The 16,284-nt window shown below is 38.1% G+C and overlaps 1 protein-coding gene across 1 annotated transcript; it reads left to right on the forward strand.

The window, feature by feature from the left end:
- The first annotated feature begins 10,669 nt into the window (after positions 1 to 10,669).
- LOC103454204 (systemin receptor SR160) lies at positions 10,670 to 14,802 on the forward strand. Its single transcript, XM_008393796.4, has one exon. The coding sequence runs from the start codon at positions 10,914 to 10,916 to the stop codon at positions 14,520 to 14,522; it is 3,609 nt and encodes a 1,202-aa protein (XP_008392018.3). The 5' UTR covers positions 10,670 to 10,913; the 3' UTR covers positions 14,523 to 14,802.
- Positions 14,803 to 16,284: the final 1,482 nt, after the last annotated feature.

The following is a 16,284-nucleotide window of genomic DNA, read 5'->3' on the forward strand; positions in this document are numbered from 1 at the left end:
TCAAGGTTCTAGAAAATCTCCCTACACCCCACCCCCAACAAAAAAAAAACAAAAAAACAAAAAAAAACAAAGGAACAAAAAAAAAAATTGTGGGTCCCACTGTACTAGCAAACATTGGAATCCTTAAGAAATGAAGGGAATTTACAAAAATGTCATTGCATATAACGACCCATAAAAGCTTTGTTTTAAGTCAAATTCTTGTTTCACTTGTACCTACGCGTTCGTAATAATGAGTACTATAATAATATACTAAACAAAATAAGTTAAATTACATTTTATCACCTTAATTTTGGGTCATGTAGCAAATTCATGCCTCAATTTGAACATTGCAATGTTATATATCAACTTAGGAATTCATTGCATGAAAGAGAATGCCATTCCGTCGCGATCGGATTGCAATGATTCCTCTTTCATGCATCCAAGCTTATACCTTCTTCCTTCCTCAATATAATAGTATAGTATAATACTTATATAAAAATATAAAGTAAAAAATATATATAATTATGTAATAACATAAGGTTAAAAATATATACGTATAATATGATGATGTCAAAAATAGATAGATAATAACGTAGGATTCAAATACTTGTACTGAATTTAAAACCGAAAGTGGAAATGAGTCGCACAAAATTTGTAATGACAAAAATACATATATATAAACATAAAAATGTAATTTAAAATATTTTCACTGAAAATTAAAACCGAAAATGAAAATCACGTACTCTGAGAACGAGTGTGTGTGTGTCTTTGGGTTAAGTCCAAACCATAACTAATTAGTAATTACTATCGTAGACAGGCCTACTTGTCTACTTGCTTAACAAACCCAACGATAAAGTCATCGATATTATAGTCTGCAATCCGTAATACCGATAACTCACCATTGTCACGATAAGCAAGCAAGCAATTCCCGAGGGTGCAAAAATACCATTTTTCCCCTCATTGTGGCAATGTGCATATATCGTTTGATTTACAGCTCGATCGCACTCATGCACTACCCATAAGCGCACCAATCAGAGTCGCTAGAAGTGCCTCAACATCCACGTGCACACGAATAATAACGAAATCCTAGAGCGTAAAAGTTGAAAGATGCGTAGAGACAAACACTTGTCGTAAAACATTTCTTTCGTGACTAATCACTAAGGTTGCACTCCTAATTAAGAGGTACAAGATTCGAAACCTATATTGGAGGAACTATCACTCTGACTACTTCCTTCGAATAACGGTTGTTGCTTTAAACCATTCAAAAAAACTGGCCTCACAATCACCATGGTCGGAACCTACTGTTCTACCTCACCAATTCTTTACTAAAATACTGCACAATCCTTAAAACCACCTGGAATTCTTTCTAGTAAATCTGATAAGTTTGTGTAAAGATTATACTCCTAATGTTCCCACTGGTACCGATATGTAATTGGGTGTACATTTCAGCCGAGTCGATCCATTGTGAATTCTTCAAAGGTTTAGTGAGAAACCATGTCGAGAAGGCCAAAAGAACACTCAAAGAGTTTAAGGGTTAGAACAAATCCATTAAATCTAAAGTATAAGATATCTGGATTGAGTATAAAACTTTGATGCTTGAATGCATGTAAGTACCTAACTTGATTGGGTAATAACAATTTGAAATGGTCAAACCTGAAAATTGGCTAACTCGGTTTCCTGATGATTGAAAGTCACGTCGCAAAAGTATTCGAGAGTTCCACATAACATGGAAATATAATTGATTGAAGAAAATTCAGGTACCTATGTGTTTTTCTGTTGAGGTTGTTAGCAACTACGTTTGCATAATCAGGGCAGTACGTGATGGTGCAGTTGTAGACATTGATATATCCTATCAATTACTACTGCCAGAGACTTAGCATTCAAGTGAAGATATAACTAAGAAGTTTATAATGTTAATAAAGATTTGACGCATTTCTCCATGGAGGGGTGTCATTCGGCTAGGATGGTAGATGTTGACTCTAGGTAATAGATAGGATCAACCCTTCATGTAGTTCCAAAATCGAAAGGCATAAGCGTTACCCAATCATGCTGCATTAGCATATGGTTACACGTTCGATAAAACATCACCATAGGATTCGAAATTGATAGACGTCAACGAAAGGTGTAAGAACAATAGTCAGGTGAGACAATACTTCAGTTGTTGGAAATTTTGTTCACACTCAATATCTTAACATAACCGACTTGTTTCCTAGCCGAAAATGGGGTTTGGGTTATGGTCAAAGAATCGTTGGCAATTGTTGGTAGAAATCGACAAGACTAATGGTATTTAGTAATTCATGACACTTGAGAGGATTTTCGATTTCCAACCATCATAACCTTGGATTTGGTAAGAATATCTTCTGTTACGCTCACATCTCCCAAAAAGGTATGAAATCTAAGTAAGGTTGTCATTTGAGGAATTTGGTATAAAGCTGGCTGTTAATGTTTAATAAACTAACCTCGTGGTTGGAGTAGACAAGGATATTATAGGTGAAACAATCATTGAAATTTTTTCTGAAGGTCCACACAAATTCCCTTAACGGAACAAGAAGCCTGAGGAAACTGATTCGGTCTACCCCACATGTACATGCTAACTTCACCTACAATTGGTGCTTCCCTGATTTTCTCCAACCCGAACTTCAGATGTGTTTAGCAATCTCCCAACAGGTATGCCTCCAATCTTCAACTGGTTCTAAATAGACTTCATCCAACTAAGATTTCCTTTAATTTATGTCACTTCTATGTAGATCCAAATTTGCCCGTTATTCCAAGGGAATGCATGACGCAGAGTATCAGTTTAATGTTGAAAGTCATTCATCTATCAATTACGTCAAACTTGAGGTACAATTCCGACACGAATTTCTTATACTTCAAATAGAATGTGACTATTCAGGCATAATGAGGATTGCATAAATGTGTCGAAAGACATCAATAAACAGAAGCCTTGACATCCAAATGATATCAAGGCTAGCACACTACTAGAGTAGGAAAAGATCCTAAGCATGCTCTGAACAAACAATGCTTTGATACCAAACTGACACGCATCGACCCTGATATCCCCAAATACCAGGATGGGTACGTGTTAGCCGTCATCCGAGGGTGACGAAGCCATATTAACATGCATGCAATTTATAAGGAAGAACAAATGTAAATAAAATAGGTAAATTTAAATATAATGAAATATGCGAATGCATGAACGTGTTCAGAGCATACAACTAATCAAGAATACTGTGAAAGAATTATTATAAAAAGGTATGAACAAAGGAGAGGGGTCCTATACTGAGAAGACTTGAAGATACCAATGTGGGAGTGCCTTGACGCCGGGATTGTATGCCTCGATTCTAAATCCTAAAAGGGGCTCAAAACAAAAGGTGAGTGGACCATAGTTTATAATAATAACAATAGTAAGAAACCGTTTTCTTTCTGAACGTACTAACCCCCTATTTTGAAAACATATATATAGAACAACATAATAGGTTTTTCTAAAAACTCTAACATGCCAAAAATGTTCGTAAACAATAAAAGCTAAATCCAAATAATCTTGTAAATCAAAACAATTATGTACTCAACTAGGGGTATCATAGTCGCCCGAAGGCATAACCATCACCCGAAGGTGAAGTTGTACAACACTGGGTTATACTAGTGAAGAAATATGGTAGGTCCCATCACCAGAAGATGAAGCTGTACGACTTTAGGTTACGTTACTAGCCGTTGCTAGTGAAGCTGTCCGACACTGGTTTCTCCCGTGAAGCTGGGAGTATGTCATAAATATCCTCAATTGTGTCTTATGGCCATAGACGTATACATACTCATGTTGTGTATATGGAGGTTACGCTTTCGTTTCTGGATTCATGGTGATGGAGGTGACGCTTTTGTTGTTGTTGTTTGTTGTTTGCTTATGTTGTGCCCTCGGGGATGGTGGTTCACATAGAGACGAAGAGGTGATAGAGATGAGAGAAGAGAGAGTTTGAGAGAGTGAGAGGGTTACTGGAAAGAGGAAAAAAGGGAAAGAGAGAGAACCGCAAGATAACAAGGTAGGGGTGGGTCCCACTGGCTCACCAAACATGAGAAGAAAAAAAAACGAAACGGGAAAATATCTCGCAAATCATAGAATTACCAAAATGCCCTTATGTTCTGAATTCCGTAAAATCTTCGTTCTAACTCCAAATTTAATTTTGTTCATGCTCACGCATTCGTAGAGGTGAGAACTACAAGGATACGCTAACAGATTGGGTTATACATCTCACCATACGAGGTCAACAAAAGTCCATGATTTCGCCTCGAATGACATTTTCGTAAATTTACGCTTTAAGATTATAAAAACCATAATATTCGGGAAGGGCCGTTACAAGACTTGTTAAAAAAATATGTCAATTTATCTGTTAACTGCTAACGTGCTAAGAGCGGGCCCCACTTCCTTGCCCAGCTAGATTAAAAATTAATTAAATATTAATAAAAGAATTAAAGTTAAACTTAATTGAAAAAGAAGTCTATCCCTTAAATTAAAATCAGTCTCTCACCCGTCGAAGACTATCCTGAACCCCGACGACTAAGAGTCCCAGCAAAAGCTCAAGGATAATTTTGACAATTTCACACTCGCCAAGGCCGACGAGCTCGCCAAGGCATTTAAAGAGGCCAATTTCGATAATTTTCTTGAGGTTTTTTAGTCAACCCAACGAGTCGGGAATCTCGCCGACTAAGTTACAATCTGTGAGCCATAGTACATCGAGGCTTGTCAAAATTTCGAGATCCAGCTCCTTTGTCAAGGGAGTTTGTAGAGGGGGTGAGGTTGTTGGGAGACGATGGTGCTGTCAAGAATGGCGCCCAGTTCTGCTAGTCGCACTGGTTGGAGCCAATGCCATTGGGAAAGTGAATAGAGTTGAAGACGACAAGTTAGGGCGGGGTGACCCTGAAGAGGTGAACTGCAGGGTTTGTGAGATTGCAACTGGGTTTGAGATGAAGTTGTTACGGTATTATGATATTGAGATTGATGGTTGTTCAATTCTTTTTATTATTGCAATCTTTTTTAAATTAATTAATATAATTATATTTTAGTTTTCTATTTTTGTTCTTAAATCATTAAAAGTTTTAGAAAATCATTTTTTGCCACATGGCACAAAATTAATGATATGTCATCGATCATATGGGACTTACATATGCCACGCTAACAGTTAACAGATAAATTAATGAATTTTTTAACAGAGGTATAAAATTGCAACGAATTTGTAAGTTGATGTATGACATTTCAATGTTTAAATGATAAATATAAGTTTGTTATGTGACCTAAAGTTGAGGTAGTAAAATATAATTTATCCAAATAAATATGTGACATGTGTCCCAACTAGTAAGTCAACAAAAGACAACACATACCCACTAGGGGCATTTTGGTCATTTAACACATTGAGGATTAAAATACTATAATTCAGGGATAGGTCGCAACATATTTAATTGAAACTTACAACACAATACAATCTCTCTGTAAACAATACCCTCAATCGCATTATCGGGGTATATCATGGGCATGGATAGTCTATGTTAAACCTAAATGTGATCAGTTTTACATACATCAATCTATTCTCAAGCTATTGAGACTTTACTCGTGATCATACTTAGTACTCCGACTAAGGATACCTTGATTACGTGATAGAATATTCTGCTTTCATTTGTAGAAAGCTATAGATTTATTGTTGTACATTCATATGCCACTATCAATAAACGGATGACCTAGATGTAGCACCTTCATAGCTCTAGCATAGTACATGTAACGAAGTCACCGGCATATCCATATGCCAACCATGATGTCTCAAATCTTGGGATTAACTTGCATAATTGCAATTCGGAGTTGCTTGCTTGAAATGTAAATATGACACAATGCAAGAAGTCAACGTTCATTGTGTTCAATGAACTTAATCTCTGTTAAACACCTACATACTTGTTTTAGCGACTCCTTCCTAATGACCTGAGACTGGCCATGCATCCCTTCCTACAATTGTGGCATCCTTCACCTTGGCCTTGGTCCAAGTGCATGTTTGCTTTGTTTTACTTTTATGGCATCCTTCACCTTGGCTTTGGGTTAAGGATGATACCGATAAGCTTGTTAATGTTAATCTTGGGTCGACAACTAGTAGTAGGCTATTTCATGATTTTTATGCAACTTAATTACTTAAATTTTTAGAGACCTATAGATTTTCCTAATCTTATTTTTTTGTTTTGAAAGATTTTATCTTTTAGACTTTACAAGTAAGAATACCTGCACTTCGCTGCGGGTTTAAAAAAACGTTAAAGTTGATAAATGATTAGCTAGAAACATTGAGAATAGTTTTGTTCATTACTTAAATAGTAGAATATGTACATGTCATATTTGTATCTACTCCACAATAAGAACCTATGTACAACCAAAAAGGCCTATACTCAATTTCACGGTTGAGTTTAAAATCCTAACACATCAGTAGCAAAGAAAATGGATTGAAAACAAAAATTAACAGCAAAAAAAGTTAGGCATTCCCCGGTAATCTGACTTGAAATTACAGGAAGACAAATAAAATTGGAAATGAAATTACTTCAAAAGATTAGACAATCCGCAAATTGCTACCACTCGATAATTTTGCAAAAGATACAATTCTGTTTCATTTTCCTGCAATAATAGCAAGTACAATTCTGTGTCAGTTCTCTACACTAACCCAAACCCACTTCTTCAATTCCTTCTTATTTGTTTATCCTAAACAAAAGGAACCTTATGATATTTAAACCTTAATTATCAATTATATCAAGTATTTCGAAAATACATAAACAATGAAATTTCACTGACAAACTAAACAAATGGCTCTTCAATACATCGTTACATAATCACAACTTACCTTCCAAATTGGACAAAATGCAAATTCTGAGACTTCTTTGGATAAAGCACACACCTAATTCAGAAAATTTCCAATAAAATTGGACAAAATGCAATAAGCAATAATTGAATATCACTACTTACCTTCCAAAAGTGCTTCACAAACTTCTTCAATGGTAACATTAAGCCCCCTCAACAAAATTGAAAAAAAAAAAAGATTGTTAATGTAAATCTTGACATTTAGATTTAGTAAAGATGAATGAAGGAAAGTGTAGTTATTGAGGAGGGAGCAATGTTCTTAATTGCTAAAAAAAATTGTATACTTTCTCCAAATGCATTTAATAAGATACGTTAAAAACAAACATATATTGATCTATGAATATAAGTGTACCATCGGTGAAAATAAATTTTCAATTGCTCATGAATAATTAAAACCGACATACGTTAAGAGCAACATATGAGAAGTAGACTTATTGAATTGCTCATCTCCCCAGTAACTCTTCTACCACAATTCTCAGCATGCAAGTATGAATAAAGGTTGACTGAAATATACACCTTCTGCCGAATTGTAAACTGAGAGAAACATTAAGCATAAATATAGGAAAAGATTTATAAGATCTTCGAAAATTGTAGAGAAATGAGTACGTATGCATGTATAGCATATTTTCTTGAAATGTTTGAAGAACTATTTCAATCAAAACAGAAAGTTATATGCAATTTCTAACACCCCAGCCACCATTATCACTTTTATCTCAAATGTTCACATAGTGTTTCTTTCTTTCTTTCTATTTCATTTAATTTGCTCTAAGGGGACTTCTTTATCTTTGTGGAGTTATAAATCTATAGTTCCCATATCTTGCTTGCTTCATTTGTGTGTGTGTGTGTGTGTTTATGTTTCTTCCATCGAACAATCATCTGAATAAGTGAAATTTTCATGTCTACATTAATTTTCTGGACTTATACTCCTACAATAGGCTTATCATGTCTAAAGAGTTATGGGAGATCCATTTATTTTAATTTCCAGCCAACCATTTTCCTAAGAATGCCGTGTTATTTCCCCACTTTGCTGGAGTCTTAAAGAACCAAACCTGCTTTAATCCTACATTTATAATTGTAATGTTTGAATAACTTAAAAACGCATATTCATATCTAAATTCATACAATCACAAATCAACAAAATAGTAAAAAGATAGAGGACAAAGACCAATTACATACCTCCGTTTATTTTGATCATCAGGCATCCAATATTTATTCCACCATGTTATAAACGGGATCACACTTACAAGTAAGTAAAGTCCTAGCATGTTACTCCCTAAGCAATACCAAGTCCATCAGTATGCACAAGTCCTCCTACATAATACACAACTCAATTGAATCATTACGTATGATAAATTAGTAAGGATTTAAAGCAGAGAAGTAAGGACTATTCCCTACTTGTGCACTCGAAAGAGATTTTTTGTTAATCACCTGCAACAGTACTAAACACCATCAAATTCCAAAATAAGTACAGAATAACAGAGCTAAAACTTATTTAAAAGAACTGCCCAACAAAAAAATCATATGAAATATTGAAACTATGATATTTGCAAACCTAATGGATAAACACAATCACACAAAAAGCACAACATTGAGCAATTTCCTAACCAAATAATGCAACTAGCTTAATCCCCAACTTTTGCTATGTAATATATTCTACATGAACCTATCTTTTGTTTCTTATTGAGATAACTTTGCCATCTAAAAAATCACATTCTTTATCAAATTCAACAACTGGTTAATTAACATAGATTGAAAAAACAAACTCACATCAAGATGGAAATCATTCGGAAGCTACGCCAAGTAGTCATCCGGAAGATCAAAGCTGTCCTGCACAGGAAATAACAAAACTGAAAAAAAAATCAAACTTTAAATTACAACTACATTAAGCAATGACAATAACTAAAGGTTCAAAAATTGACCTAAAGGATCGAAATTCGAAATGGGAAATGGATGCTCATGGCTAGTTCTTGGAGTAAAAATTGAAAAATTGGACCCTTGGGTTGGAAGGATTTGGGGGAATCTGATTTTGCGAGGGAGAATGAGGTTGTGGGGGATTTGGAAGGGAAGGTTTTGGGGAAATTGGAGAATTTTAGGGAAGAAGAAGAAGAACTGGAGTTGGGTTGATGTACAGATAGGAAAGAGAGCTGAGGTGTGGAAGGGTAGCGGTGGTTGAAACTTGAAAGGTGGAAAAAGCGGTGAGCGACGGAAAAGGTGGAGGAAGCTGGGAGTCCCACGTGTCACATAATTCATCCCAATTTGACAGCAAGACAAAAGGCCAAACTCCAAATACCATAAAATAATCAGGGGTAAAATCAGAAATCCACTGTACTATGAACAGTGTTTCAGTTCATTTTCTCTTTTAGTATATATATAATTTTAGTATATATATAAAATCGGAAATCCACTGTACTATGTGACCCTCCTCTTCTTATTTTTTTTTTTCATTTCTCAAGAGGTGAGGTGTAAGTCCCCTCTCTTTTATTATTCTTTTTTTTTCCGGGTTGTTCGAGAATTAAGTTTATATCCACTAATTAGATGTAACTTTTAATTTTTATTTATAAAAAAATTTGGATGTGAAAGCGGATCACAGTCACCCTAAACAATGGATATGGTGATTCAATCCAATGCTTTATATGAGTATTTTTTTTTCTCTTGAAGTTTTTGCAAGTGGCGAATCGACGTGCGGACAAGGTCTTTTATTTTTATTTTTAAAACAACTGCGTCTTTCTCAGTTTAAACTTTGTCCCTTTCTTTAATTTAGCTTAATATGAGAAAAAACCTAAACAAAATTATTAATTAAAAAAATATAAGACCAAATCCCCTAATTAAAAAGACCCAATAGATCAAGAGATGGAATCTTAATAAATTGACAGTGAAAATGGCAGTTGGGAGGCTTTCCCCATTTTAGCTAGGGCTCAAAGGTTGGGTACGGCTTTCCAGAACTGTCGCTGGTCTTGGGTGCCAAGATCAGCCAATATGGCAGCGGATGTTCTTGCGTCAGCTGGTCTTACGGAGATGTGTGATATTATGTGGGTTGATAGACCCCCATCTTCGTTAGTTCATATTTTATGTAGTGATGGTCTTCCTTGTCCTCATTAGTCGTTTATGGTGGGTTGGGGTGACGCTTTTACTGTGTGTTAGTGTTTGTGGTTTGTATCCCCGCTCACTGCTTTGTTTTGTGTTTAGTTTCGTTGTGTTTACCTCGGAGTAGGCTTTCTTGTTTCTGTTTAGCTTCTTAACCTTGGGTTGTTCAAAAATAAAAAATAAATTGACAGTGATAAATGGATATAAAGATCGATCTATGGTTTGCTCTCATCTGAATTCTCTCACGTACACAGAAAGCCATAAAGCTAGAGAGACAAGGACAAGGAGAGCGTGATAATTATAGTTAATCATCTTAGGAGAGAGAATAATCTATCTTTTTATTAATTACCAAATCTTATTCAATAAACACACGTACTTTGAGTTTCAAATCTCTTCGTCCTTGTCTCTTATCCAAAACAAACAAACAAAATTTTCAGAAATAAAATAAACTGACAGTTTTTTTTTTTTTTGACCAACTATTTTATCTAAACTAAAAAGAAAAAGAACATGAACTTAGTCTCATAATGAGTTAATAATAAAATGATTCTAATTCACTTTGGACGAAAATTAAACGTAAAACTTTTCACTTATACGTAAAGAAAACCGTAGTAGTAAACGATAAAAAAATAAACCGAGAGTTAAAAAGAATGATTGATAACGAAAGCAGTAGTCGGATTAAAAAGTGATTTTGTAAGGAAAAAAAAGTAGAGAGAGAAAGTGTAAATTCGGACAAACAGCCAGACAGACGGAGGAGAGAGAAGGAAGAGAGAAAGAGTCACATGGCATGTGAGCAAACCCTTTGTATGTCCACTTGATATATACTCTTCTTACCTTCCTTTGTCCGACTTTTGACTCTCTGTCTCTCTCCTCTCCTTCTCTCACTAGCAGCTGTAGCTTCTGAGCTCTCTCTAATGGCAGACCTCAGAACCTAAAACCAAACCCCTTCTTCTTTCACCACCACCTCAAAACCCAAAATATGATATCCCACAAGTCCATTTCTCACTTCCCCTTCCCCTTCTGCCTCCTCCTCCTCCTCCTCTTCGTCCTCCCTCTGCCACCCACCTCTGCAACTCCGCCCACCTCCTCCTTTTACAGAGACACCCAGCAACTCCTCAGCTTCAAATCCTCCCTTCCAACCCCAACCCTCCTCTCCAACTGGCTCCCCAACCAAAACCCATGTTCCTTTTCTGGTATATCCTGCAAAGCAACCAGGGTTTCGTCCATAGACCTCTCCTCCTTCTCCCTCGCCACAAATCTGACTGTTGTTTCCACGTTCCTCATGACCCTCGACTCCCTTGAATCTCTCTCTCTCAATTCAGCCTCTCTCTCCGGCTCTATCTCCCTCCACTTCCCTCCCAGAACCAAGTGCAGCCCTCACCTCACCTCCTTAGATCTGGCTCACAACTCCCTTTCCGGCCCTCTTTCAGACGTCCCCGACTTCGCCGCCGCTTGCTCCGCCTTGACCTTCCTCAACCTCTCCTCAAACTCTCTCGTTTTACCCACCAAACCATCCTCCTCCGCCTTCCCCCTCCGCACCCTCCAAGTTCTCGATCTTTCTTACAACAAGATTACAGGCCCCAACGTCGTCCGTTGGATCTTATCCGACGGTTGCGGTGACTTGCAGAGGTTGGTTTTGAAGGGGAACAAAATCTCCGGCGAGATGAGCGTTGTGTCCACCTGCAGCAAGCTGGAGCACTTGGACTTGTCCTCCAACAACTTCTCCATTTCTCTTCCGTCTTTCGGGGATTGCTCGGCTTTGGACCACCTTGACATATCTGGCAACAAGTTTTCTGGCGACATTGGTCGAGCTATCTCCTCCTGCAAGCAGCTCAGTTTCATGAACCTCTCCATGAACCACTTCGACGGTCCGATTCCGGCCATGCCCACCAACAGCTTGAAGTTCCTGTCCCTTGGAGGTAATAGGTTTCAAGGTATAATTCCTGTGAGCTTAATGGATTCGTGTGCAGAGCTTGTGGAGCTCGATCTGTCGGCTAATAGCCTTTCGGGTTCGGTTCCTGATGCACTGAGCTCTTGTTCTTCGTTGGAATCGCTGGACATATCCACCAATAACTTTTCTGGTGAGTTGCCCGTTGAGATTTTGATGAAGCTCACCAACTTAAAGGCTGTGTCGCTTTCTTTCAACAATTTCTTTGGTCCTCTGCCCAATTCTCTGTCTAAGCTCGCGACATTGGAGAGCTTGGATCTCAGCTCCAACAATTTGTCTGGGTCAATCCCAGCTGGGCTCTGCGGGGATCCTAGCAACAGCTGGAAGGAGCTGTACCTTCAGAACAATCTGTTTACCGGCACGATCCCTCCGTCTTTGAGCAACTGTTCTCAGCTTGTTTCTCTTGATTTGAGCTTCAATTACCTCAAGGGCACCATCCCTTCGAGCTTGGGGTCGTTGTCGAAGCTTCGCGATTTGAACATTTGGTTGAACCAGCTGAGTGGGGAAATCCCACAAGAGCTGATGTACCTTGGGTCGCTTCAGAATCTCATTCTGGACTTCAACGACCTTACGGGGTCGATTCCTATCGGTTTAAGCAACTGCACCAATTTGAATTGGATTTCATTGGCTAACAACAAGTTGAGTGGTGAGGTTCCCGGGTGGATTGGGAAGCTTCCAAAGCTAGCAATACTCAAGCTCAGTAACAACTCATTCTCTGGTGATATTCCCCCGGAGCTCGGTGACTGTAAGAGCTTGATATGGTTGGATCTCAATTCCAACTTGTTGAATGGCACAATCCCTCCTTCACTTTTCAAGCAATCCGGAAACATTGCAGTGAATTTTGTTGCTTCCAAAACGTATGTATATATCAAGAATGATGGTAGCAAGGAGTGCCATGGAGCAGGAAATTTGCTCGAGTTTGCGGGTATCAGAGCCGAGCAACTGAACAGGATTTCGACAAGAAATCCCTGCAACTTCACTAGAGTTTACAGAGGTAGTCTCCAACCAACGTTTAACCATAATGGTTCTATGATTTTTCTTGATCTTTCGCATAACTCCTTGTCCGGTAGCATTCCCAAAGAGATTGGGAGCATGTACTATCTCTATATTTTGAATTTGGGCCATAACAATATATCTGGTTCAATCCCACAAGAGCTTGGAAAAATGACTAGCCTCAACATTCTTGATCTCTCTAGCAATAGCCTTGCGGGGACTATTCCACCGGCTCTGAGTGGCCTTACCTTGCTAACGGAGATTGATCTATCAAACAACCTTTTGTCTGGAATGATTCCACAGTTGGGTCAATTTGAGACGTTCCCTGCCTACAGATTTGCCAACAATTCTGGCCTATGTGGCTATCCTTTGGCTTCATGTGGGGGAGCTTTGGGGCCAAATGCAACTGCACATCAAAAGTCTCATCGACGAGAAGCATCCCTGGCGGGGAGTGTGGCAATGGGGTTACTCATCTCACTTTTCTGCATCTTTGGTTTGTTCATTGTTGCCATTGAAACCAAGAAAAGGCGAAAAAAAAAGGAATTGGCCCTTGATGTTCATATCGACAGTCTTAACCAATCAGGAACTGCCAATGGCTGGAAGCTAACAGGTGCCCGGGAAGCATTAAGCATCAACCTTGCGACATTTGAGAAGCCCCTTCAAAAGCTCACTTTTGCAGATCTTCTCGAGGCCACCAATGGTTTCCACGATAATAGCCTTATTGGCAAAGGTGGTTTTGGTGATGTATACAAGGCCCAATTGAAAGATGGCAGTGTCGTGGCCATAAAGAAACTAATACATATCAGCGGACAGGGTGATCGCGAATTCACTGCAGAAATGGAAACAATAGGGAAGATCAAGCACCGGAACCTTGTCCCCCTCCTTGGATACTGCAAAGTAGGAGAAGAACGGCTTTTGGTTTATGAGTACATGAAATATGGAAGCTTAGATGATGTTTTACATGAACCGAAGAAAGCTGGCATCAAGTTGAACTGGGCTGCAAGGAGGAAGATTGCCATTGGGTCCGCGAGGGGACTGGCCTTTCTTCACCACAATTGCATCCCACACATCATTCACAGGGATATGAAATCGAGCAACGTGCTGGTGGATGAAAATTTGGAAGCCAGAGTCTCCGATTTTGGAATGGCAAGGCTTATGAGTGCAATGGACACCCATTTGAGTGTGAGCACTCTAGCAGGCACCCCTGGTTATGTCCCTCCTGAATACTACCAGAGCTTTAGATGTTCCACGAAAGGTGATGTTTATAGTTATGGAGTAGTATTGCTTGAGCTGCTAACGGGAAGACGTCCTACAGATTCAGCAGATTTTGGCGACAATAATCTCGTGGGTTGGGTAAAACAACACGCTAAATTGAAAATAAGTGATGTTTTTGATCCGGAGCTCATGAAAGAGGACGCAAGCCTTGAGATTGAGCTTTTACAGCACTTGAAGGTAGCTTGTGCTTGTTTGGACGACAGGCCATGGCTGCGTCCGACAATGATCCAAGTGATGTTAAAGTTAAAGGAAATCCAAGCCGGGTCTGGGATGGACTCCCAATCAACGATAGCCACGGACGACGACGGAGTTTTTGGCGGAGTTGAAATGGTAGAGATGAGCATAAAAGAAGTCCCGGAAAGCAAGCAGTAGGCGGGGATAGGCAAAAGGCCGATTTTTCAAGAGAATTGTACTGGAAGAAAGAAGAAAGAAGCTGCCCCAATTTTGTTTCCCTCTTGTTTACAAGTTGAAAATGCGATGGAATTGGATGGAGCAGCCAATTTAATGTATGTAATTGTAATGGTGTTATTTATACAGTGTAGAGAGAGAGAGAGAGAGAGAGAGAGAGAGAGAGAACTGAGAAGTGACTTCTTCTTGTTTAACTTCCTTCTTGTTATAAATGTGTATATAAACAGCTTCAGTTTTCAATTCATTCAGTTGTCATGCTGCTTTTGCTTTACATTTGCTTCTCTTTCAGGACTTGCATGATGGCTCTAACTTTTAATCTAACAAAATTTAGCTTTTGAAAGAAGAAAAAAAAAAAATCCAAAACAAAGTGACCTCATTCATCATCGCTAACTGGAGTGTTCTGTTTTGGCCCTTTCCCTGCTGACCTACCCGATTTGGTTTCACTCACTCTCTCTCTCTCTCTCTCTCTCTCTCATAGGGTAGCCCCCAACCACATGCCTATAATTTTAGGCCACATAAATACATTATTTAAGGAGTTCTTGAAATATTGAAATATTACTTCAGTAATTTATGAATTGTTACTCGAGTTTGTTGTCTAACTTAATTTTTTTTGGTTATTCTATCTAATTGGAGTCGCATGAAACACTTTGGAATGGACACTCGCACTTTCAATTTTTTCCTCGTTCAAGTAAGTGTAAAGTAACATTGAATGAAAATAAGCCCACAAAAAAAATAAAAAAAAGGCCAGATGTAAGTAAGAATATGAATGCAAAAATGGTTTGTGGTAATAGGAGCATTTAACATGAATTTGTCCTCCCTATCACCAATTATAGGTGAGGATTTCTCCATATCTTCTTTATAAGGATTTGAACATATTTCGTAAGAAATTATTTATGTTCAATTTTAAATAAAAATTTAAAATAATTTCTGATCTAATAAATGAATAAAATGACCTGATGTAAAAAAATTTCATAGTGAATCCGTTAGGATCCTATTCCATCAATCACATCTCTGTGTCGAGTAGACCATTCCCCGATTCCCATAATTGCGAACTGTAAGCTCAAAATTGGTGGAAATTGCATTCATTCCTTCATGCCTTCTCCTTTTCCAAAAACCAACATTAAAACAATTAAAATTTGTCCATTTCTCATCGACAATGTGCGTGCAACGGTGCACCGCACGTGCTCTCGGTCCAGCTGGGAAAATGTGCTTCTCTAATTTAAACTTTATTCAAAACCCTACTACTACTAGTGCTACCCCTCCTAGAAACTAACAAATCAAATAATTAATTGGTGTTTCCATCAACATTATCAACTTGTTATGTGAGATCTTGACTTGGAAGCCCCCACCCCACCACCCCCCCATGCCTAACATGTCATTTTCTTGTCTACATGTTTCTTTCTTTTAAGTTATTTCTACCCGTGTTCTGAATGCTTCCATCTAAAGTCGTCCAGACGTTAGACGATTGTATCTATTTTTCACTCATTTAGAAAATAAATAAAGAGCGTGTACTGGTATTTTTAAAAGAACCAAGATTGTCTATTGATTTACTTAGCCTACATCTGTATTGTAACTCCTCATTAAACAACATCAAATCGAACCGCTATTTTTCTATAGAATTTTTTTGCCCTTATTTACATGTATCCTAATTAGGCCTGGCAATTCATGACACGACCTGATAACCCGAAATTAACAGGTGTTCGGGTCGACACGATAACGAATCGGA

Source organism: Malus domestica, chromosome 15 (assembly GCF_042453785.1).
Source record: "Malus domestica chromosome 15, GDT2T_hap1".
Lineage (NCBI taxonomy): Eukaryota > Viridiplantae > Streptophyta > Magnoliopsida > Rosales > Rosaceae > Malus > Malus domestica.

What these genes read in the sequence shown, in the direction of transcription:
- LOC103454204 (XM_008393796.4), top strand. Translation starts at nt 10,914, where the DNA reads ATGATATCCCACAAGTCCATTTCTCACTTCCCCTTCCCCTTCTGCCTC.